Below are 23,111 nucleotides of genomic sequence, written 5' to 3'. Positions count from 1 at the left end.
TACCGGGACCGCACATGGTGGCTGCGGAAAGCGTATCTGGGGTAATGTTTAACAACCCTTGTCGGCGATCAGCCCTGAGGCTTGTCAGGCTCCCGATGAGATCGTTGGTTGGCTGTTCCAGACATCAGCATCGGAAGCATGAACGTCGGAATTGCAAGAGGTTGGATGTTGGTTAATTCAAGGCGACAGTAATTATGTGTAGGATTATGGCAATCGATGAGATAAGATATGCTCTCATTGTCGTGTTTTCGGGTGTTCTGTTCGAAGGATGGTGGGTTGAGCTGGGCCGAACCCAGCTGAAAGCAGTTGTCGACACCGAGACCACCCTCCAAGCTGTCGGTGTGGTGATCCGTCGCCGAAGAGGTTGTCGGCAATGTCTGGCGCCAACTGAGGAGGGAGAGCTGCTATTACCTAGGTGTGGTGTGCCCTTGCGCGGTTGACGCCGACGACATTGGCGCATTGGGTAGGGCAGGCTTTTAGCGGCCCAGTTGCGTGCAAATCAATCATGGTTCAAGGAATGGAGATGTCGAACAGTGTGGAGTTAGTCGCAGGCAGGATCCACGATACCCACCAGCCCTGGGTCAGTCGCGGTCAACTGACCAATGGGCCCGCTCCATCCACCCCTTTCATCGTGGGGGTTGGAACAACTCAAGAAACAGCCAACAAACTCAAAATGCACATCGCTAACCCAACTGCTACCTTTTTCGAGATCGAGAGCAGCGAAATGCAGCATGCATTCCAGAGGGACAATAGCAAGCTAGGCCATGCAGGGACTCCAGATTTCATCATGCCTCCTCAGATGCACCCCCGCTCGAAGAGGAAGGACCCCAATGGTGTTGCGGAAGAGGGGCACACATGAGCAGTGCCCCTCAATTGAGGGGTGATAAGATAATGGCGGGGTGAAATGGTGGGATGATCTCGGAATCATGGCGCTGTTGAGAAGCGATGGATGAGGGCTCAAGCTGTGTCTCGGGAGATCAAGTTTTCAAGGCATGTTTTGGCAAGGAATATAGTGGCTATATCTCCCTTGGGTTTGGAAGGGAGCAAGACTGCTGACAAGGCCTCATGAACCAAGCTGGCATGTGAGGAAAGCCGGACACCATCACAGGCCACAGAGGTCACTGCGAAGGTCGCTAGCCGCGTTATCAAACAAGGATGGTGTTATCAATGGAGAGCTGTGGTGTGCCTTGGAAGTTGGAGGGCAGCAGTGAAATGGAGGGGGTATCAGGCGGAAAGGTATCTTGAACTGCCCAGAATATCGAGCAGTGGTGTGTAGTGCAACCAACGGGTGACTCCGCCTAAAGCGTTCGAAAGATGGCGGGTGTTTGGAGGTGATAGCCCAATTCAAAATGGCTCCCACAGTGGATCACGCCGGCAGAGCTGTTTTGTGCTTCCAGAATTGTTACTAGGCGGCAAACTGGGTGACGGATCACCAAAGTCGCCGATGAGGACCAACAATCCATACAACTGACCTTATTGAACGGCATTGCGGACTTAAGCATGGAGATTGGAGAAACTCGTGGGCATCCGGGATTACCAAGCGCAATCCTGGGAGCTGGGAGCTGGGAGCACATTGTTGGGAGTCATGCCACACGCCTTACGAGACAATGAAAGTCAATTACGTCCATGTGAGCCTGCCTAGCCGATGGCGGGCAAACTGGGGAGGGTTGCGAATCAAGGAGGCGAGGTTCTGTCCGCGATGAGTGCGATGCTTTGGTGCTATCGGTGCCATGATCACGGATCGTTCGGAGGTTGCTTCGACGCAATGGCAATCAATCGTGCTGTTTCTAGCGTATTGTGCCATGAGAGATATGTCGGCCGAAATCCGACACGGCACTGGGCCAACTCAATTCTCTTGAAATGCTCAATGGCAGTGGTCTAACAAGTCAGGTAGCTCACCTGGACTGTGAACAGAGGGACACCGGATGAAAATGGGCAAAACCTTGGCTCCTTTGGCATCAGGTTGTGTGGAATTGTGAGATTGCAATGTCCGGTGTCTCTATTTCTCCACCAGAATAGCTTACTATTGATATCAAAGAATCCGTCAGGCTGAATTTGCGATCAGCCCGCCCAGAGCAGTTGAGTTTGATACCATCGTTCAGGTGAAAGGTTGTGGTACCTCTGAAGCGCCAAGAGTACATCGTCATAAGCGTCATCTTATCGGGGCTTGGGCCTATCATTGGTCGAGTCATCAGGCTGTCGAGCTCGCAGCCACCTGGGACCAACCGGCAGATTACACAGCACGCCGGTTGCCAGGACCTTCCATTCCCTCCATTTCGAGGTCAACCTGTTAGGTGAAGCAACGCCCCAAAGGACATCGAGCTATGAGTCACACTGCTTGACGCGGCCAACTCGACTCCAACCCCCAATATCTCAGAAACGAAGCCTCCAGACCTCTTGACAGGATGGGACCGCCTCTCTCGCCCGCATTGCTGCCTTGATTGGCCAATTCACGTTCCATTGCTTCTTGTTCGCTTCAGCAATCCCAAGTGGCAACGCGTCGGTGGTTGAGCCATGGCGTCCATGCACCGACCTGCTTGCACTGATCTGAGTTGTCGAACTCCCCCTTCGCACGGGGAAGCGCGTGGATGCTACGGATGTTCAAGCTAGGCTCACTGCCCAACTGGCGCCCAATTGGGGTTCAAGTTCAATTGAGTATGAAGGCTCATGTGTCAGACACCGCTCCCCGCGCTCAATTGACAAAAAGGGGGGGGGGTTCCACTTCAAATCGCCGGCCAGGCCAACTCCCCCTCTGCAACCCCACAGAGCCCGCAACCCCTCTCTCACAATCTCGACATCACCTCGTCCCGCTCATGATGGGTAGCTTGCAACTGAAGGCGGACAGCCCGACCTGATACTCACTCAATCCGCCAAACTGCGACGTTCTTGATTTTTCGTTTGCCGAGCCTGCCCATCCCAAAGATACCTAACCCAACGGCTTGTCCATGTGGCCATCTCAGTCTTCGGTCCGGTTGATCGCCAGTTTCAAGTGAGGAGCCAGGCGGACAAGACTACAGCGCGGATTGCCTTGGTAGTAAGGCAGGTGCCCCAGTTTCTAGTTCCAGGATCAGCTTCCTGAATGTAGACTCTCACGGGAAGCAATGTTCGTCGTGACATACAACTTGGCACCTGTCTCCGCTCGCCAGATGGGATGTCACAACCCAAACCCAGGTGCCCAAAGCTCTCCCTCAACGACAAAGCAACATGATTGCGGCAGTTGCAGCATTGGTGGTTGTAAGTGGTCCAATCGTTTTGATATTCGAAACAACAACAGCACAGTGTTGGAATACTAAAACACCAATCACGACAGGAGGGCTGTTCGATACAAGCCAGCGTTGAGGGGCTCTTGCGGTGTACTCACAAGCAACAATCTTGGGCAGGAGTACATTCTCTCTCCTGCACGGCAGACTGGCGCCCGACAGTCAAAGAGAGCTGCTTGACCTAACTGGCCACAAACCTCTGGTCCATCCCCTCGGCATTTCGTTAGTCTGCCCCCTGGTGTGTCTCCAGCACTGCGTACATGGAAGTACATGTACATGTCCCCAGCCCGTTGCACCGTTTTGGGCCATCCGTGTGACCAACCTCACCCTCCCCAGACCGTTTGCCGCCTTGTGGCGCTTGGGCTTATAAGTGTAATGACCCACAGTGTATGGAGTACTTGGTCGTCCTCCATGGCTTGCGCCCTTGCTGTTCATAAGTCTCCCTTCTCGCTCTTATTTCGTCTTTTGGTTAATCTCTAGCAACGCCCACCAGAAGTTTCCTTTTTTGCCATTGTCCGTTACAAAGCTGCCTACACAAGCATTGCGCGGCGCCCATTTCGCCACTGTCACCGACGGCTTCCAACGGCTTCCATTGACCGACCATTGCAAGGCCACCGCCAGCTATTGTTCACCTATATCCCCACGAAGACCCCTCAGTTGGCCATTGTTCAGTTTCAGCAAACAAGGCAACTACCACCAACAAAACCACGGCCACAGCCAGACGATGGGCATTGAAACGCTTCGCATTGTGCCCTATTCAACAACTACTTGAGCTGCCGTTCCCCCTCATACAGACACCCACGCGCCCAATCAGTCGCCGCAGTCATCATCAGACAAAGAAACCACGGGTGCCTGACGTGCCCGACCATACAATCCTGCATTTCTTGCCCTACATCAACAGCAGTTGCAAACTCATCCTTCTACAGCCGATCTCGCAAGGACAGTTCTACGCAACTCCAGGTCCTGGCCGGTCCCTCGTCATCGTCCGAACACGCCTCGTATGTCAATGCTTGGGGTTTGCCACCCTGCAGACGGCCAGACAGTCATGCCCAACATGGCTGACCAACTGAACTCCACTAACAACTCGATGCACATGCCTATGTCGTTTGGAAGAATTCACCCGACGGCAAGGAACCCATTGTCACCGCCTTCCCAAAAGCCAAACTTGTCTACCGCACGCTCCATCATGCCAAACCCAAGTCATCTCCTGTCTCCTCCTGGACCTGCTCCCTTGGACGACATGAACTCGGACATGAACATCACCGCGCAGAACAGCAAGGGTTTTGAAATGCAGCGCCCAAACCCACCTCCTTCCCCGCCTGTGTCGCCTCCTTCGTCGCCGCTTTCGAAGTCGACCGCGTCCGTGATGCACCGCAGCGTCGGACCAAGCGATCTGATTTTGTATGAGACTGCCGAAAGGGCCAGCGCTGCCCCCTTGCCGCTCTTTCCACCGGCCCCCAGGACAGCTGGATCAGTGGAGGATGACTTGATGAACAAACACATTGCGGCGAGACCTCCCAGTCTATTCGAGAGCGTCTCGCCTCCTAAACGGGAGGACTATCAGCTGGTGATCTACTTCAAGTCTGAGGTCTACAAAAGGTTCAGCCAAAATCCAAGGAAGTGGATGGAGCAGGAAAGGAGGTTGCGGCAGGCCGATCGTGAGAGCGCGAGAAGTGTGGCGAGGGCGCGGCTTCCGACCATCCTTCCGGCTTCCAACCCTACGCCACCTCGGATACACGTTCCCAGGGCACCTGTGGCTCGTGTGCAGAAACCAAGATCCCCCAAGGTCAAGGCACAAGCCCCTAGGCCTATCCGAGCAACTCCCGCGCCAACTCGTCCGCCGACAACGGGTCACGTCCACGCCACCCCGGAGCCTCGCATGCGAAACGCGGCGCCAAATCGTGAGGACAAGGATTTTGAGGCATTGGAAGATCTTTCACCGCCACTCGACTCGCTCCCGCAAGGGAGGCCAAATAGTCTAAAGGTGGAATGGAAGGGGAATGCTCTGGATCTCAGCAACGACCCACATCGTCACTTGCTTCACTCTGACGAACTCATCCTGGCAAGCAACCTTCGGCTGGACTGCGCTACATATCTCACGAGCAAGAGACGTATATTTTTGCGCAGGCGCGAATGTGCCTTGATTGGCAAGGAATTTCGCAAGACTGACGCACAACAGGCCTGCAAGATCGATGTCAACAAGGCCTCGAAGCTTTGGCAGGCATACGATAAAGTTGGATGGCTCAACATTGAGTGGACCACGGCTCGTCCCTAGACTTGTCTCTCTTTCGGGGTGTTTCTTTTTTGTATACGGTTTGGTTGGGTTCATTGTTTGGCGGTCTTTTGTCTTTTCACCAGCATCTGCATTTCGGATTTCATTGTCATCAAACTTGATACCCCCTTTCTTGGAGAGCGAGCTTGGTCTATCACCTCTCGCCCAAACACTTATCTTACACATATTTACTTGCATAACGGTCGACATCGATACAGGAATGGCCCCTCCGCCATGATTTCCTTTGCACATACATTTTGCATGCTTCACATCACGTACTAGGCCGGAACACATATTTTGGACTACTGGATGAGATGGAGACTGATGCGGATACCCCTTTCTTTCACGTCTTTGCATTTTTTTGAACATACACCCAGGCAACAGCGCAAGGATGGGCCAGATTGGACATCACCACTCTGAGTTGGATTTCTGGAAAGGACTTTTTGGGAGAAATTGATGAACAAATCACCACAAACCACTACCGAACAAACTAGGTGGCCCGAAGTCAAGTCGAGACTTTGTTAGGAGAGAATACTACCTGACCTATCAAGGTTGCCATATGCGGCTACCATACATGATCTGCTTTTAACCGTGGACAAACGTGCCGCCGCCCGATCTCCATCCCATCATCTCTTGCAGTAGCTCCCATGATCGCATCATTTGATGTCGGGTATGCACCCCGGGATGTCCCCCGATCGATCGATTGAGCCGCCTCGGTAGTGCAGCGCCACATGGGTCGAGGGGGTTGAGAGATCTGTGAACATAACCAGTACATACATGATGTCACTGAGCGTGGCATTTGTCGTTTTTGTCATGGCGGAAACAAGCTTTATCTGATTTTCGTCCGTTTAACCGTCCGTGGGCCGGGGCGGCCGTGGAACCAATGGTATGGGATGCACGTTCTCGGGCTTTCTGTTGCATGCATGGCATGGCTGGCTACCTTGCCGTGCCTGCGATAACGATTTCTGTGAAGGTCAATTGAGCGGTTATGAGCAAAACGGTCGGGGAAACTCGATCCTACATACAGGTGACCGATTCAGTTTTCTCTCGATACACATCCATAGCTTGGACAGATAGTTTTCAAAAGCCATCTCCCTCATAGAAACTCCACCTCCGCTCGCGCTTCTGTTTGTATGGGCAGGACCCCTCCCATAATCGCCATTTTCTACAGTCACTACCGAGGCCAAGAACCACAAGATTTTAGAATTTGAGTTCATCACCAACCAATCTAATCATACACATGCATGAGTCACCGCTCACTCATAGTATACCCAGTCTCACCTGTAATGACACTCCTTTTGATGGCGTCATCCATTAAATCTTCATGAAACTGGTTGGTGACTACATCACCTCAGACATACAAACTCCTATGGGCGGCTTCAAGTGAGTTGATGAGTTGACGAAAGTATTACTCATATTTAGGTCGGTTATAGTGTTGAAAAATCAAACCATCTTCAAAACAACGCTCAAACACGCAAACGTAATAACAATTCAACACCCTGAATCAAAACACACTATTGCAACATTGTGCTGATCTGTTGTGATTTGAATACTTTTTCCTTGCATTCCATCACCAATGTCCTACATACCCATGGTAAGTGTGTAGCCACCATCAACAACAACCGTCTGGCCATCAATGTACTGGTTGGCTGCTAGCGCCAACACAGCCTGGGCCATGTCAATATCCCTTCCTGGCCGGCCAGCTGGTACTTTGCCCTTGTACTTCTCAGCGTCAATGTGGCTCTTCTGATACTCGTCGCTCTCGTCAGCGGTCATCTCACTGGGGAAGACGCCCGGAGCGATGCTGTTGACGCGGATCTTGTGGCCGTTCTCGGCGATCTCCGCCGCCATCATTCGCGTGAGGTGGACGGCGGCGGCTTTGCTGGCGTTGTAGCTAAAGTCTGTGACAAATGTCAGTACTCATCAAACCTGAGGAGAGAAATAAGGAAAACTCACGATGCTGCGACCCCTTCACCAACCCGCTAATACTGCTAATGTTGATCACAGTCCCCGACCAGTGAGGGTGCCTCTCCGAGCTGGCCTGCAGCAACGGCAAAAACGCCGAGGTCATAAAGTAAATGCTCGCGACATTGGTCTGGTATGTATCCGTCCAGTCTTTCTCAGTCATGTTCTCATTCTCAAACAAATTGTGCTTCATCTCCTGCGCCGTCTCCGTCTCTGTCGTAACCGTCGTGCTGCTCACACCGGCATTGTTGATGAGGATGCACAAGCACTTTTCCCGCGCGGAGATTTCCTTGTACAGACGGGCGACCTCTTCCTTCTTGGTGACGTCCCCCTGGATGGCGATGATCTCGCCCTCAATGTCCTTGTTGTAGATCTCGACCACCTTGTCGAGCTTCTCTTTGGTGCGGCCGACGATGTAGACTTTGGCACCGTTTACCGCGAGGGCTTGGGTGGCCATGAGACCGATTCCAGAACCGCCGCCCGTGACGAGGGCGACGCGGCCTTTGAGGTTGAAAAGGGAGTTGCGGTTGAAGTCATCGTGAGATGCGGCGGCAACGCTCTTCGACATTTTGGTGAAGTGACGAAAGGCTTGCTTTTGGGGGGTGTTGAGTGGTAGTGGTTGAGGAGCTGGAGTTTTCGCTCTGGGAACCGCTGTGTGGATCGCGCGAGAGAGAACTGGGAGTGATCTGAGTCTTGTGGTTGAGAGAGTAGATGTTTGGATGAGACGAGATGTCAAGGGCGAGAGGGACATTGCTTTTCTTTGGAGGTTCAAAACGCTTGGAGGCAATGAAAAGAATTGGAAGCTCTTTAAGGGTAGGATTAAGCTCCTAGGGGCCTTCCAGGTTCGATTTCGTCATGGATTGAGCTGCTGTGGTCGATCTCAAAGATCGATGACGATAGATCCTCTCACTTACACGCCAATTGGCCAATCAGATGCCGACGAAGCTGCGGTTTGCCTCATTGTGGGTCCTTGCTTGTGGTAGCTTCCCTCCTTCCAAAGCCCCCAACGGATGAAACATTGTGGAAGGTTTGAAAGATGCATTGAGATTGTTCTCGAATACCTTCAATGACAGCTTGATATGAAGTGAAGATGCGGAAGGTGCGATTGTGGAGTGCAGCAGTGGGGCGGCTCCCGGAGTATTTGCTCCCACCTCAACACTTGGTTTCCCCTATCAAGGGTCTTGTGCTTCAAATCAAACAATCGCAGGAAGTCACCATCGAAAAAGTATTACCAAAAAAAGCTCACCGGAAAACCCCCTCCTACGGCTTATCTGTTGAGCCATCGGACCATTTCAGTTGCCAGATGAGTGTGTAGGACTGTAGGTGGCTCATGGGTGTGCATTAAACATGTTCAATGTTTGAAACTCCCTGCACCAAGTAACGATGTGCTCAATGGCTTAACCCCTTCCTCAATCCCGATGCTCACGCTGCTCAACTGCCGCTAACTCGACATCAGTCTTAGGCCAGAGATGGCTTAAATCGCCAACTGGAAGACTGAGCGTGATGCGCATTTCTCCCGCCATGATGATGAAACACATGTACCATCCTAGCAACGCCACAATGAACAATAATGCACCACCCGCCTGTGATTACCAGACGTGTTAGCCTCGACGTCTTCATTCGGTGGAAGTCTCTGACCTTTTGCAGTTTCCCAGCACCATCAAAGTCCCCGCCACTTGCTCGAAAGTATGCACCACTCAACACCCAGGCTCCAAGGCTGACCAGCAAGAAAATAGTGGCAAAGACAGCGTTGATCTTGCAGGTGAAGATAAAGAAGGTGAATAGGGCGAACCCCCAGACAATCAAATACAGCGCAATGACGGTGTTGTATTCGCGCGAGGCAAGTCCTGTCGGATCAGCATCGGTGGCATATGGAGCAGCCAGTTGCAAAGTTGGGAGCTGGAGCATTCCGAAACTCAGCCAGAACACGGCGAACAGGCCCATGACCATCATGGGAAAGAAGTTCCCCATTATCCACTCGAAGACCATTGCGAAGAGGAGGAGGACGGGGCCGACGAAGAAGAAGATCCCCCTGTTTTTGATTATGTATCAGTCAGCTCTCTGTTCTGGTCTGTACATTGCTGACTTACACGACAGGAGAGAATCCCGAGGCTCCACCCCATCCCATACAGACGATTGAAAAGGTGAAGGTAGAGATCACGAAGCTATGGTGCCGTCAGTATTTATATTTGTCCACTGCACGCCCATCACTCACCCGACAAACCCCAATGCCGTAGGATTCGCAAAGCGTCTGTTATTGTCCCCAACATGCGGAACTTTTGGTGTGAGGTAGAGTTTCTCGAAGAGCTCTGGGGACATTGTCACCCCAGTTTGCGTTCTGTGGAGGCCCTTCTCCTCGTCGCCCACCACCCGGACGCCATTGGAGCTTGTTGCTGGCTCGCTTTGGGTTGACATGCTCTTGATTGTCTCTAACTATTCTTCGAATTTCGTGTCAGATATTCCAACGTGCGGAAGATGCCCGCCCAAAAAGCAAGAAGAGTCAGGAGCACAACAGCGGGAGTCGGACCCTGATGTTGGGTTTAATGATCCTCTTCTTTACAAACCAGCGCATCTCCAATTGAGGTGCCACACCTTGCAGTACAAACTATTGTTTCTCAGCCATCCAGATGGTGTCCTCGCGCACCAATCGAAAAGCCAACGGAGACTTACCTTGCCATTAACGGCGGTGATCATTGCATAGACCTTCCCCAGACTCTTTTATGAATGGTACCCGCTCAGACACACATGCTTAACCTGCGTTGTCTTCTTTGCCTTTAGCGGAAAACAATAGAAAGTTCCCCGCCTGCGGAACTGGCTCCTGTGAGCTGAGGAAGCAGTGACTAAGAAATGTTGGAGAAGGGGAACCAGACTCAATGAGGGGCTGGATGCAACGGTGATCTGCCGTGCCACGTTGGAAGCAGTAGGGCTTCAACTGCCGGTGGTATTTCAAGGTCCGAATATGGGACCTAGCCATTTTTCCTTGAGAGCTGTGGACTGTAGTATACTTGGGAATTAACGGATCGTCCACTAAAATCATTGCTTCTCTCATATCGAACAGAAAGTCGATCTGACTCTGGACCACAACACCGGCTTGCTAATGATAAAAACCGCCTGCTTGATACAAACCCAGGAAACTCCCAAGAAAAACAATTAGAAAACAACCTCCTCGCTGCCCTCCCTAACCCGCTCAATCATCCCTTGCAACCCCTCCTCGTTTTCTGCCCCCACAACCACATCCGCAATGCTCGCCCCCTCCTCCCGATCCTCATACCAACTCAACACAAACATCCTTCCCTCCTCAAACTCCCTCCTCCACTTCCTCACAAACTCCTCCCTTCCACCCTTAACCGTAATGCCAAAACTGCTGGCGCAATCCAGCCCCCTTTGAGTGAAATGCCCCTTCAACAACGGCAAGGCCAGACTCCCCGACGTCCTAACATTCAAATCCACTATGTGAAACTTTGTTCTCTCCCCACAATGCGTCTCCGTCTCCCCTTCTGTCCCCGTCTCCAAGACATCGATGCCCACCGGCCCGACATACCCATGTTTTGCCACAAATTCCGCAGTCCGCGACATCAACGCTTGGAATTTCTCGTACAGTGCCTCCTGCCTCGAGTAGACTATGGTGCTGCCAACCCAGGCGTTATTCCCATCAATCATTTGCTCCGATGCCGCCAAGAAAACAGGCTCCCCGTCCTCATTGACAAAAAAGGTCAAGCCGTAGTCCCCGATGGGGTTGGAGACCATATCCGAGATCACCACCGCCGCGGGATCCATGTGATGATTCTCGGGAGTGACCTGGGACAGTAACTTCCTCAGGGGGCCGTCGGGGCTGGAAAAGTCAGACAGCAGATCGTCTTTTTGTTCTTGCGTGGTCACCACCCAGGTTCCCGCTCCGCCGAAAACCTGCTGGTTCTTGAGAACAAACGGCACCGGCCGGGAGGAGATGGCAGAGAGCACTTTGGCGGATTCGGTCTTCACCCATTGACCGCTTGGGCCGGAGCAAGATTCGGGGATGAATGTCAAATCGTTGGATCGCTTGTCTGCGCGGCAGGCGTCGCAGCAGGATCTGGGAGAGGCTGGGGGGTATCCCTTGATGGAGATGATGTCGCACCTGGGCGTGGGAAGACCGGACCTGGCGAGGCCGGCTTTGGAGTTGAGGATCCAGTGGGTTTCTAGGGAGTGGGTTAGGGGATATGACTCCAGGCCGTCAGCGACGATTTTGTAGGTGATCTTGTCGATGCCGTATTCTTTCATGGGGATCTTGGACGGGCCGGGGCAGAAGACAAGGTTGGGTCTTTGGGAGGGGTCGAGGACGGAGAGGGTGGTGGTGGCTTCTTCACGATCGTGGGCGACTGTGGCGGGGGACTGGTTCATGTTGAACATGATCACTGGGGATGGACCTGCGATGAAGGCGTCTCTTTGGGGGATGAGGCTGAGATACTTCATAGCTAGGGACTTCCTGAGGTCGTGGTTCTTTCGTGTGAGCTCTTTCCGAGGGACGGTGTTGAAAGGGCTGTCTTGATAGAGGTACTTTGTGTTACGTGGAAAATCCGGGTTGAGGTCAACGCCGCTGTTGACACCACAAAACACCATTCCCAAACGGGTGCTTGCATTTTGTGGGCTCGCTCGTCTGAAGAGCTCGGTGAGTGTGGTATCGAGCTTGATTATTGGAAGGTCAATGCCTGCCAGGCTTGGTTTATCAACGGATCCCATGGTGTGAAGTGGTTGGCTTGCTGTAGCAAAGTACCGTGGGTAGGTGTTGGTGAAGTTCAATCTGAGCTGTGATTCCCTGGCGGCGGTTGGTGTGGGATTTATGTTGACATTATGTCTGCCGCAACATATCGTGGAGGATGCATGTGACGTGGATCGAAGGCCGCGAGCAGCTCCTCCCCGATTTAGCAAACAAAGTAACGTCATTGATGGCAGCTGGCATTGAGACGAAAGATGGCGTCCAGTAGGTCCGAATAAGCTATATCAAATAGCGTCCGATCTTTCTGCACTGATTAGCGGTCCGCTCTCAGGGGCGTTTGAGTTGTCCGTTCCAGAACCAAAAAGCAGGGACTGTTCGTGCAGGCGGGCGGTCCCGAGAGGCCGGCCCCCAAGTGAGAGTGAGCCGATGACATCATCGTTTAAGACATTGGGTGTTTTCTTCACCGACAAAAGGCGTTTGTTCGCCTGTGATTGATCTGCTTTTGAATCAAAAGAGCCGAGAATCCTATTGTAATGACATCGATGTCTCGGTGAAGTTCCCCGCGTGTGGTTTACTCCATTGGTGGTATAGTTACTGTGACGAGCAGCCATTAACTGCTCGGAATTCTGTCAAGATATCCACACAACAATGCACTTCTGTATTTCACTTTGTGTTTGAGTGAAGCTCTCATGCTTACACGTAGTGGACCGTCTTCTTCGTTGCATCGAAGCCGTCGGCATTATCCGATCTGGCCCTGTTTCACTGACCACCCCGCGAATTAACTTCTCCATATATCTGCAAGAGTAGATTACGACCACGTTCTCGAAGCGTCTCAAGTGCATAATCATGTAAGGTCTTGAGGAGCGTTTTACCCCTGAGTTTGTGTCTACCAACTCCCGATGTGCCTATCAGGCATTTTAATCTAGGCTAAACAACCCCCCATTTCCAAAGCTTCCTAGTCGGGACCAGCCGGTCGAATAGATGAAGCGCAACAATATACAAGGTCAACAGAAAGTATTGGCATTGGTGCGGGGAACTTGTAGATCATCCAGATGGTTGATTCACCCGCACAAGCAAATCTTGATAGGGGAGTTGTTGTGGATTATATATCGGCCATGCACGTCCCTAAGACCTGTTTTCAGGATCCAGTCCTTTTGGCGAAGACTCCAAAACCGATTACAACATGAAGCTTCTCATACTACTCGCTACTGCCACGCTGGCGATCGCCTCCCCAGCCCTATACGGCCGCCAACACAACGTGACTGGCCCTTGTCCGGTTACTGCGACCAATGTCGAGACCTGCAGAGATATGATTGATGCTTCGGCTTGCTGGAACGGAATCATTGGGGCCAATGGAGATGGCAGCAGCCAAAATGCAGAAAGACTGTGGACTTGTGTGCCGGGAGGCAAGAAGAACGTAGGCTATACCCTCTCTCACCAGGAATGAGACAATTGCTAACAGCAAGACGGGCTAGATGTGTGAATGCTACGGCTGTGACTGGGGATTGGACAGATATGTTACCCGGTACAAGCTTTGTGATGAGCCCTGAGGGAATGTCGGACATAAGAAGTAGAATGAAGAGGAGAATGCGCCTGTCGAAGGCCTAAGAGCAGACCAAGATCCAAAATTGGGTTGACCAAATATGTTATATGCCTATATACGTTGTTAAATACACGCTATGCAGTATGCAAGATAATCCAGTTGATGTATGACCACCTCCCAACACCTTTTCCGTTGCCACCATGACTTTGCTCAGGGTATCCGCCTTGAAGATCTCTATGAAGACGGAAATGCACTCATCAAATCGTATGACTCTAGTCTTGTCCATGACAAGAAAGGAAGCCATTTCAAAACAAAGTATCAGACCTGATCCCCTTCAAAAGAGGCCAGGCACCTTCTCGTACAGGCCATCGTACAACTTCCCAACCCACCCCAATGTCTCGCCCCCCCTGGCTACTATCCCAAGACCACCAGCAGCCCACATCACGCACCCAATAGCAGCAACTCCATTGATAACCAACAACCTTCTCCTTCTCTTCTTCTTGGTTTGCTTGTCAACCGTCGCATTCCCAGTGTGCCTCTCAAGCTGCCAACCGGCACCCTGCGCCGCCCCAACCCACTTCGCCCACCCCCAGACCATGTGCCCAACACCGAGACCGATCAACGACACAAACGAGGTCCAGGAGATAACAGGATGCTTCGCAAACCCATGCGCTACGAACGCCAACCCGATGTTGGCACTGTCACCTTCTACTAGAAGTGGCAAGCCCCGATTCATGAATGCGTGCGCCGCGAAGATGGCGGTGAAGCCGTATCCTGACGCGGCAATGTAGCTGAAGGTGGGCCATCCGCTCCTCAGAGTGGGGGTCTGCTTTGCTGGCACACTGCCCTTTCTGTGATGATGGTCGTCGCCATAGTACCGCTTGAGATTTTGCGACCTTCGAATAAGGCGGGTGGCTATCCCCGCACCGATGTGGACTACGACTGGTAAAGCGACGAGCAACGGTTCGGAGAGTGGTGTTTGGTAGATCTCGCGCGCTAGGAGGAGGTAAGACTCGGAGGCGGGCACGGAACGGGCGAGGACGGGGATGACCGAGGTTGTAGCCAGATGTAGGGTCGTGAACAGCGAAAATGTGTACGACGAGTAGCGCTGGATTCGTGTTACTGAAGGCTGTTTGTTAGCGCAGAGTCAGGAAAGCGTCAACGGTGGAGGAGCTTGCAGTAGAAGATTGGCCCATGACCGGCGCCGCTTAACCCGACGCTGGAAGTAGTTGTCGGGTTGGACCGGAGCGAGTGTGTCGAGTCCGAGAGTGATTCTTCTGGCTGCTCAGGTAGTGGTGGGAGGTCTTTGTCGGTGTATGGGACGGAGGCAGGAGAGTCCATTGGTGTTGGATCCAGTTCGAGCAGGGAGAGCGAAGTAGAAGCGTTGGACACAAGAGTGTCCTGAGAAGCTCTTGATCGTAACGTATGATACTCCATGGTGGATGAGGGGGAGACAAACACGGCGTGACCCGGCCTGTCTCAAAGAAAGTGCAGTGCAGAATCCTCGGTGATGGCTTCTGTGCTTTTTTTCCAGCCTTGAAATTGTTGAGCCCCGAAACGATGCGTTGGTTGAGCCGTTGTTGGCATCTGAACTTGGCAGACCCTGGGGAACAATGCCCACTAAACCCGACTCTAACCCCACATTGTTCAGGGCCCCCAGGCTTGGCACACCTCATTTGAGCACAAGCGCCCTTGTGATTGCTTTGTCCCTTTTTCTACTCGTTGCAAGTTCAGATGTCCGATCAAGGCTAAATTCTTTGACAACCACGCGGCGCTCATCTCCTCCCGTCACTCACCGCGTCCGATATTCGATACCTACGACTGCCCCCGATGCCTCCCCGAAACCAGACTCTTCCTCCGGCCCAAACTTCGTCGGCGCGAGAAGCCCGACAGGCTTTCTATTGTCAGCTCTGCCAGAAGGGCTACAGCCGCAACAATGACTACGAAGCCCACCTCAGTTCCTACGACCACACCCACAAGCAACGTTTGAAGGATATGAAAGCAATGGTCAAGGACCCCAACGCCATTGCCCGCGCCCGACGACAAGAACAAAAGGCCGAGGGCGTCATCAGCATCAAGCTTGGCGAGGCAGCGGCATCGACGGGTGGAGGCGGGTTCAAAAAGGGCGGCTTCAAAAAGACAGGTTTCAAGTCAGCATTTGTGCCAGTAGCTGGAGCCAGCGGACCACCAGCAGACACGAAAACAGCCACTGCTCCTAAATCCGAGGTGACAGGATCCAGTAGTGTGCTAGCACCGAAAAGCGAACTCGTAGAGAGCGATACAGAGGATGAGGGATATGAAGTTTACGATCCACGGAAGCCCACTGATTGAGCCCCTCTCTTTTAACATCATATGGGAATCATACAGCCAACATCGCATCGTGGTGCCGTTTGGGTAGTCTTGGAAGAAGTTGTTACAGCCTTACAATCTCATGCTACCCTGTCTGGCCGGACTAGAAACCTTGGAACCCCGACAGATCTTCCTCCATCAGGCCAAAAATATGCGTGTTCCCCGAGAACCAGTTCGCCAGCTGAGCAGACTGGTCCATATCATAGCCGAATCCTGCCGGTCCTCCGATCCCATACGTGTGGTCCTGTTGGGAATGCTGCGGCATGAAACCTAACTGGTTCAAGTACATCTCGACGTTGTCTCCAACCATACTCATGTTATGATCTTGCTGTCCCTGCTTTCTGGTTTGAAGCCACAGACTGGCAATGTTTACCAGCACCTGCGCTATCCGATACAGCTTGGTAACTCCTGAGGAAACGGGCGCCACAGGTTGCAAGCCCTCGGTGAATCTCACCAGTATATCAAGGTCTTCTTCATTTGTAGTTTCAATGGTGTGGCAGAAGAGCACGACGAGAGGGATGAAAGGGATATAGAGAATATTCCTGCATGCCGTGTTAAGCACATGGTCATGGAAGATGGGGCGAACACATACCACTGAATATACCCTGCCTTCATGAACAGGCTCTCACCACACAATGCCATGCAACCCTCGTGACTAGAAAATGCTTCCCGTGCTGCATGGATGCACTCTGGGTTGAAGGTACTTGGCGACCCCGGTAGAGTTGGGATTGCACGGTAGATCAGAGTCAAAACTGACCATTGAACCAGAGCATCACCGACGACTGCTATATCGAATGAGAAGCGTGCCTGGGCATTATAGCCCCCGGACATCTTCATTTTCTCGACGACATGCTTAATCAGCGGAGCTGACCGTGCTGCCACATCCTGGAGTGCTTGAGCCAGCTGGCGCGCGTTTTCGGCACGCTTCTCAGCGGTTCGGGCCAGAGCCTCAGGGCTATAGAGCTCTCTGTACGTCCTTCCCATAACTTCGCTCCAGCTGATCCACCTAGCGATAAATTAGCCGGATACACGGTGCACAATGAGACCGCCAACAGTCAACATACTGAGCTTGACCAATCTTCCAGAGTGGATCTACGTTCTTGACCTTGGGACCGATCTCTCTAGGGATTGTTATGTCCCAGTCCTGAATTGCGGTCGGCCGTCCAGCTCGCAGTGACAGGGCGCTATCGAAGATGTATGTTGTCCAAAATAACATCGCTTTATGCTCAGACTCCGTGGTGCTTGGACTACGGGCTCGGTGATAGCCCAGAGTCTGGCAAATATTCGCCGCTATAGTGATGAAATCTCGGGCGAGCGAGTATTTCGACTCTTCGATGGCGTACATCGTCTGCTCTATGGATCAGCCCCGCATCGTGAACAGGATAGGACACTGCTGATACATACAGCCATTATTAGAAGCTCGACACTCTCTCTGCGCTGCGGTAGCAAAAGAGGGAGATTTGTAAGCGCGGTTTCGATGTTATCCCGGCAAAGAAACGAAGCCTCGAACAGTTGAACTTGACGATCCCCTTCTGACGCAGCCCCTCTCTCTTGCAGGGTGAAGTACAAGCCCAAATTCACGATCCCCCATTGCATTAAACTGCACTCTTCAGTCGCAAAATAGACCCTGCGAACGTTGTCGGGAAAATTCTCGATGCCGGTGAATGTGGCAATTGCTGGAAAGCCCATAGGAGGGTGTTCTGTGCTCGAGTCAGTACTTACAAGACCTTCGGGAGAGGGATAACGTATTGACAAACGTTTGATCTCGCGCAGGACACTGAGAACTATATCAGCAGACGGCATAGGCAGTTCGGCCCAGCCGCCTTTTGGGAGAGGTTTCGCAGTGGTGAACCGCGCATCATGGCGGGCATTCTCGATGTTTTGGAGTTTGACAAGCTCCTGCAGGGACAAGAATGCCGCCCGCATCTCTGGATCGAGGAATGGAAATGTGGTGTTTTCGATGAACTGAGTCGCAAATGCGGTATGCTCCTTCATCAAAGCGGTAGCCTCGAAGTCATCGCTCTCATTGTCTTTGTCAGCACCAAACAAGGCATCTGCACTATTCTCACGAGGGGCCGATGACGAGGCTGCTGCTGCTGACTCGAGGGTAGGAGAGATACTCGAGGATGCTGTTGGTGGGCCTCGGTTGTTGAGGGAGACGGTCAAGTTGTGCAGCATCTTCTCGATGGCTCCCAGGCGGGAGTCGAGACTATCGATCTTTCTCTCACTGCAAACAACCAAATGGGTGGGTGTTAGTCTTCCCAGAAGGGGGTACCGACAGACATGGGCAACAATGAAGACGGGCATTTCCTCACTATTGATGGGTGATGAGAACTCTCTGCCTGGGTTCGCGAGGCTTCTGGCCGAGGCCGGTCGAGCTACAACTCCGACTGGCAGTTCTACAGTTTGAACATACAGGCAACTCTTTATCACAACGAATCTACCCGGCACTTCGACTTAGCACTTCTGTCGAACATTGATGGTGGAAGTGGATATACACACCTTCCGCTGCCGACACTGGTCACACTGTCCGCAACATATTTGTCAGCGTTAACTTCGATATCACCAAAAGTCTGACACGGCGAAATTATCGACCGTTCTTCTACCATCATGTAGTGAGGGACGTGCTACCTACGGCTCTCTTTGCCGAGTGATCATTATTATCGGCCAGCTCGGGCAGTTCCTCCATATTTGCGGACAGTCCAGCAATCCGCTGCATAACATACACGCTGCTGGCGTGCGTTAAGCGGGGGTCTAAGACGATTGCCTCTGATAAGGAGACTTTCACAAGGCGAATGCAGTGATAAGAAACAGATCTCCGGGCCCAGGACAATTCGTCGGGTGGGTGCTTCGCCTGTACGACGGTTGATGTTGCACTGTTCGATGGAGAAAGCGGCCGTGGGATGTGCAGTGAGGGGATCATCCAAAACCCGCGGAACCGGAACGCGAACCCGAGTAGGGGCTGCCGCCGAGGATCGAGAAGCTTGGGCCATCAGCCGGTTCCTATACAGTACAGCGCTTCGTTCGAACCATGAGCTCTGCTCGGATTGAGCATTCCCATGCTTGGCCGTGTGTGTCAAACAATACTGTTGAGGCAACATGCCCTCTTTCTTCCAAGCATATCAGGCCCTTGATCAAATCACGGGGTGCCAACACTGCACCTCCAACTATCTATCGGAAGCCGAAGGTGATTGGTCAATATTTTCCTGTCAAGGTAACCTCGATTGCGGCAAGCACAGTTGACGACCACTGGCAGGGCCGGATTCTGAGCCACAAGCAACAAAAAATGTGTCCCATCAAGTCACACAACAGTGGGCGCTTTTGCTGTCTCGTCGATGATTGATCGAGAGCTGGATTAACCCCGCAGCACCTTTGCAGCCCTCGGCGTGTAATTCACGTTCCAGCTTCAACCACGTCTCATTTTATAATTTTTGACCCTCGGGAGCCGGAGATCGGACGCGCAACATCATGTCGCCGGATTCTCACTACGCATACACACCTATCGACCTCAAAACCGATGCAATCCGTCTCATACGTCTTCTCAGAGGCCGCGTGGATGAACCGGTTCGATGTGAACTGTTTGAGACCTTTCTCCACCAGGTTGAGGGTGTCCCTTACGAGTCTCTCTCCTATGCGTGGGGTGATGCGCCAATATCAAAGGAAATTGAACTATGCGGGAAGAAGGCTGCGGTGACAGAAAATCTCTACTTGGCCTTGAGTTGTCTGAGGCAGCCAGACGAGGATCGAATCCTATGGGTTGACGCCCTGTGTATCGACCAAAGGAGCCATCGAGAAAAGAACCACCAGGTGAAGCAAATGAGGCTGGTTTATTCCAACGCCCAGAATGTGCACATATGGCTTGGGCCAGGTACGGACGACATCGATCTTCTCATGGGTTTGATGAGCCAGCTGGACAAGCGAGCAACTAAAAGGAAGAACTGTCGAAGGAATTCGCCAGATGCTTGGGTTAAGGAGTGGTCAATATTGGTGAAGAGAGACGGAACGGGCGAGACCAGCATCAAAACATGCCGGGTCAACGCCTTGAAAGATATGTTAAGCCGGCCATGGTTCAAGAGGGTATGGATCCTGCAAGAGGTTTTCAGCGCCAGGAGCGCTGTTATCAGCTGTGGTCTCAACACCATTCCGACACGGGTGTTTGTGCTCATGCCCAAGCTAATGGGGTTAGAAGTTGACGCGCACACCCAAGCTGTCTTGGATATCATGCCCGGATACTTGCGGCAAAAGTCATGGTGGAAAGACACACCGGATCTGTGTTCACTCCTGAGGCGGTTCGGTGCAAGCAAGGCCACCGATCCACGCGATAATATCTATGCGCTGATCGGGATAGCGTCGGACGCAAGTGCTGATGGGATACTGCAGCCAGACTACAACATGTCCCTGCACCAAGTGATTGAAAACACGATTTTGTATCTGAAATATCGACAAATACCAAGCATCCCAGGCCCTGAGCCGTCTACGAAGTGGGACTTGAAGCATCTACTAAATCAACTGGACCAGATCCCCAGTCAGGCCTTTCAATGGGCAATCAGACAAGGAAACCAAGCAGCGGCGGCAGCAGTCGTCGCCAGGCCAAGCTTCCACGTCAACGCCTGGCACACCTCTCGAGGACCACCGTTGGTCTTCCTAGCCGACAAACCAGGCTACGAGTCCCTCTTCTCTTGCCTCCTAGTCCTTCCTCACTGCAACACCAACGTGAAAGATTGCCACGGTGACACGGCGCTCAACATCATCGCCCTCCAGGGCCACCTCGAAATGGCCAAGCTCCTCCTCAACTGCAACGACGTCAACGTTAACCACAAAGGCCGCGGAGGGCAAACCCCCCTCGGCTCCGCCCTCATGTACGGACACCATCTTATCGTCGACATGCTCCTTGCCCGGCCCGACATCGACATCAACCTCCCCTCCGGCCTCAACGGCATCCCCTTTACCCCCCTGTACATAGCCTGCGAAGACAACAAATCCACCTATGTGAACAAGCTCCTCGACCAGGGCGCCGAACTGGAGACTCCCTGCAACGAAAACGCTTCTACCGCCCTGTGGGTAGCCTGCAACCAGGGACACCAACCCATCGCCAAAACCCTCGTCTCCCGCGGCGCCAAAATCGACGCAAAGGACTCGTCAGGACGGACACCGCTCTGGATGGCGGTCGTTGCCAATCACCCCTACTGCGTGAGGATGCTTCTCGATGAAAAGGCCGACTACGGGCCCGGGGCATCAAGCGAGAATAGAACCGTGCTATGGAAGGCAGCATCGATGGGGCACGGCAACGCCGTCAAGGCGCTGACGATGTATTTCCAGCAAAAGGGGGTTGTGCACGAGGTCTTGCAGCAGGAGAGGGATTCCGAGAACCAGACTAGTGCGCTCTGGATCGCGGCGAGGAACGGGCACACGAGCGTGGCGCAGCAGCTGATTGGGTTTGGGATGGATATTAATTCTTCGGGACACTATGGGCAGACGGCGCTGTGGATTGCTGCCAGGCATGGACACGCAGAGACGGTGCTGATGCTGCTCAGGGAGGGGGCGGATAGGGAGGTGTTGGATGTGTATAACGGGTTGACGGCGAGGGAGGCAGCGGAGGAGTTGTGGCAGGAGAGGGTGGTGGATGTGTTTCGGACGGAGGAAGGGTGGGAGAAGGCGAGGGTGGTGAGCAAGTTGGCTTTTTGAGAAGGCTGTCGAGGGTTGATCAGGTACTATATACGGTGATCATCTTCTGGCCCGGAGAGGCAGGATGGAATGTGGCTGTATTGCTGTGGATTATTGGCATTAATATCCACAAACACCGTGTATCAGCAATTTTTGAATGTCGGTCGACTATCAGTTGGAACCCCTTGGCCGTTATTGAAGGCCTATCAAGCACATTTTGAATGCCTATCAACTATATTTCTAGGCCTGTCGACTGTCCTTGCGTGCCTATCTACAATCCTTTAACGCCTGATGACCATCTTTGAACGCCTTGTGGGTATGTTTTCCTGTCTAGTGACTATCTCTGGAGCCTTGTGCAGACGCAATGGCCTCACACTCTCGAGTCAACATTTGCATGTGGAAGTTGTCGAGAAACATATCAGGTCTTGGGGTCCAATCGTTGTGAATTGCAGCTCTCTTTTCATCTTCTGCACGTCGGTAGCATATATTACCTGGTTGAGTTTGAGGTGGGCAGCTCCATCAGACGACGAGAAACGTGGGGTCGCCTTCTTGATCTCTACGCATAGTCACACGATGATTGATAGCGGTTAGCTGTTGTTTGCCTGTGGTGTATCCGTCGACGAGAAAGTCATCACCACGGGTGGCATCCTTGGATAGCAGAGGCCCGTTGCTGCATTGTACGTTCCAGGGAAACCTGTTGCAGGACCGAGGTTGGTTTAGGACCTTATTTGGGAAGTCCTCCTCGTGACTTGTTATACTCTCTGGCTGTTGGTGATGATTCTTTCTGCTTAAGCGGTCCTATCGTATAATCTAACGTGAGGTACCTAGGGACTGAAGCTAAGACAAACATGAATGGATTGGAGAAGAAGCGACGTAGCCAGGAGCCTGAGCGAGAGAAAGAAAGTGGGCTTGGTTGCAAGAAGTCAGAACCGCAGGGTAGACTCCACAGTATCACCAGAGCGGCACCTTGTGAAGGAAATGCAATTTCTTTTCCAGCATGCTCACTCAGTGGCTCAGAGGAAAGGAGCCACAGCCATCCTGATCCACCCATCTTACCAGCAGGAGTAGCACCTTCATCCCACGGCACGGTAAAGGTCGATGTTTCAACGGTCATGAGTCGGCGGTAAAATTCATGTAATTTGACCATAACAGCAAGCCTAGAGTTTCTGAAGCATATTTAATCAGGTTGAGAGTGAGAAGCCAAGGCCCAGCCAAACCTTGCCCGATGACTTTGATGGTTGATTCAAATCACCGAGAGGTATACCAGGGCTTGATGAGACAAAACATACGCTTGACTTCAAGGACATGAAGCTTAAAAAAAAGAATGGGATTAACCCCAAAATAAAGGGGGAGAAGGTGGGGGGG

General features: G+C 52.5%; 10 protein-coding genes across 10 annotated transcripts; 5 read left to right on the top strand and 5 right to left on the bottom strand.

Annotated features, from left to right (window-relative positions):
* Window positions 1-4,260: 4,260 nt before the first annotated feature.
* On the top strand, window positions 4,261-5,535 carry QC761_122130 (uncharacterized protein; the record flags this gene model as incomplete). Its single annotated transcript, XM_062875475.1, has 1 exon — window positions 4,261-5,535. One exon carries the CDS (start codon window positions 4,261-4,263, stop codon window positions 5,533-5,535), a length of 1,275 nt encoding a protein of 424 aa, XP_062736026.1.
* Window positions 5,536-6,903: 1,368 nt separating this feature from the next.
* Window positions 6,904-8,514, bottom strand: QC761_122120 (uncharacterized protein). The gene is made up of 2 exons (XM_062875474.1): window positions 7,489-8,514; window positions 6,904-7,433 (listed from the first exon to the last, which is right to left on the bottom strand). The coding sequence occupies exons 1-2, from the start codon at window positions 8,246-8,248 to the stop codon at window positions 7,114-7,116; spliced, it is 1,080 nt and encodes a 359-aa protein (XP_062736025.1). The 5' UTR covers window positions 8,249-8,514; the 3' UTR covers window positions 6,904-7,113.
* Window positions 8,515-8,817: 303 nt separating this feature from the next.
* Window positions 8,818-9,912, bottom strand: QC761_122110 (uncharacterized protein; the record flags this gene model as incomplete). Its single annotated transcript, XM_062875473.1, has 4 exons — window positions 8,818-9,080; window positions 9,136-9,529; window positions 9,588-9,662; window positions 9,713-9,912. The coding sequence occupies 4 exons, from the start codon at window positions 9,910-9,912 to the stop codon at window positions 8,907-8,909; spliced, it is 843 nt and encodes a 280-aa protein (XP_062736024.1). The 3' UTR covers window positions 8,818-8,906.
* A 735-nt stretch (window positions 9,913-10,647) lies between these two features.
* On the bottom strand, window positions 10,648-12,417 carry QC761_122100 (uncharacterized protein; the record flags this gene model as incomplete). The annotated part of the gene is made up of 1 exon (XM_062875472.1): window positions 10,648-12,417. One exon carries the CDS (start codon window positions 12,415-12,417, stop codon window positions 10,648-10,650), a length of 1,770 nt encoding a protein of 589 aa, XP_062736023.1.
* Window positions 12,418-13,311: 894 nt separating this feature from the next.
* On the top strand, window positions 13,312-13,876 carry QC761_0025250 (uncharacterized protein). The gene is made up of 2 exons (XM_062872155.1): window positions 13,312-13,607; window positions 13,666-13,876. Exons 1-2 carry the CDS (start codon window positions 13,374-13,376, stop codon window positions 13,738-13,740), a joined length of 309 nt encoding a protein of 102 aa, XP_062736022.1. The 5' UTR covers window positions 13,312-13,373; the 3' UTR covers window positions 13,741-13,876.
* Window positions 13,877-14,067: 191 nt separating this feature from the next.
* QC761_122090 (uncharacterized protein) lies at window positions 14,068-15,170 on the bottom strand (the record flags this gene model as incomplete). Its single annotated transcript, XM_062875471.1, has 2 exons — window positions 14,068-14,855; window positions 14,912-15,170. The coding sequence occupies 2 exons, from the start codon at window positions 15,168-15,170 to the stop codon at window positions 14,068-14,070; spliced, it is 1,047 nt and encodes a 348-aa protein (XP_062736021.1).
* Window positions 15,171-15,563: 393 nt separating this feature from the next.
* QC761_122080 (uncharacterized protein) lies at window positions 15,564-16,064 on the top strand (the record flags this gene model as incomplete). Its single annotated transcript, XM_062875470.1, has 1 exon — window positions 15,564-16,064. The coding sequence occupies one exon, from the start codon at window positions 15,564-15,566 to the stop codon at window positions 16,062-16,064; it is 501 nt and encodes a 166-aa protein (XP_062736020.1).
* Window positions 16,065-16,120: 56 nt separating this feature from the next.
* On the bottom strand, window positions 16,121-19,326 carry QC761_0025210 (uncharacterized protein). Its single transcript, XM_062872153.1, is given in 9 exon segments — window positions 16,121-16,624; window positions 16,675-17,088; window positions 17,147-17,430; window positions 17,487-17,782; window positions 17,840-18,309; window positions 18,398-18,522; window positions 18,585-18,608; window positions 18,718-19,225; window positions 19,244-19,326. 8 exon segments carry the CDS (start codon window positions 19,003-19,005, stop codon window positions 16,186-16,188), a joined length of 2,340 nt encoding a protein of 779 aa, XP_062736018.1. The 5' UTR covers window positions 19,006-19,225; window positions 19,244-19,326; the 3' UTR covers window positions 16,121-16,185.
* Window positions 17,122-18,164, top strand: QC761_0025220 (uncharacterized protein; the record flags this gene model as incomplete). The annotated part of the gene is made up of 3 exons (XM_062872154.1): window positions 17,122-17,236; window positions 17,707-17,792; window positions 17,856-18,164. The coding sequence occupies 3 exons, from the start codon at window positions 17,122-17,124 to the stop codon at window positions 18,162-18,164; spliced, it is 510 nt and encodes a 169-aa protein (XP_062736019.1).
* A 224-nt stretch (window positions 19,327-19,550) lies between the features above and the next one.
* QC761_122060 (uncharacterized protein) lies at window positions 19,551-21,767 on the top strand (the record flags this gene model as incomplete). The annotated part of the gene is made up of 1 exon (XM_062875469.1): window positions 19,551-21,767. One exon carries the CDS (start codon window positions 19,551-19,553, stop codon window positions 21,765-21,767), a length of 2,217 nt encoding a protein of 738 aa, XP_062736017.1.
* Window positions 21,768-23,111: the final 1,344 nt, after the last annotated feature.

Source organism: Podospora bellae-mahoneyi (genome assembly GCF_035222275.1).
Source record: "Podospora bellae-mahoneyi strain CBS 112042 chromosome 1 map unlocalized CBS112042p_1.2, whole genome shotgun sequence".
Lineage (NCBI taxonomy): Eukaryota > Fungi > Ascomycota > Sordariomycetes > Sordariales > Podosporaceae > Podospora > Podospora bellae-mahoneyi.
This window is presented reverse-complemented; position numbering and strand designations above follow the sequence as displayed.

Excerpts from the sequence above, each read along its gene's own strand:
- QC761_0025210 (XM_062872153.1), bottom strand. The coding sequence starts at position 19,005 with ATGATCCCCTCACTGCACATCCCACGGCCGCTTTCTCCATCGAACAGT. Across the intron at positions 18,523-18,584 it reads ACCAGTGTCGGCAGCGGAAG|ATTCGTTGTGATAAAGAGTT; the intron begins GTGTGTATATCC and ends AGTGCCGGGTAG. Across the intron at positions 17,089-17,146 it reads TGGAAGATTGGTCAAGCTCA|GTGGATCAGCTGGAGCGAAG; the intron begins GTATGTTGACTG and ends ATTTATCGCTAG.
- QC761_122120 (XM_062875474.1), bottom strand. The coding sequence starts at position 8,248 with ATGTCCCTCTCGCCCTTGACATCTCGTCTCATCCAAACATCTACTCTC. Across the intron at positions 7,434-7,488 it reads GGTGAAGGGGTCGCAGCATC|ACTTTAGCTACAACGCCAGC; the intron begins GTGAGTTTTCCT and ends CATTTGTCACAG.
- QC761_0025250 (XM_062872155.1), top strand. The coding sequence starts at position 13,374 with ATGAAGCTTCTCATACTACTCGCTACTGCCACGCTGGCGATCGCCTCC. Across the intron at positions 13,608-13,665 it reads TGCCGGGAGGCAAGAAGAAC|ATGTGTGAATGCTACGGCTG; the intron begins GTAGGCTATACC and ends AAGACGGGCTAG.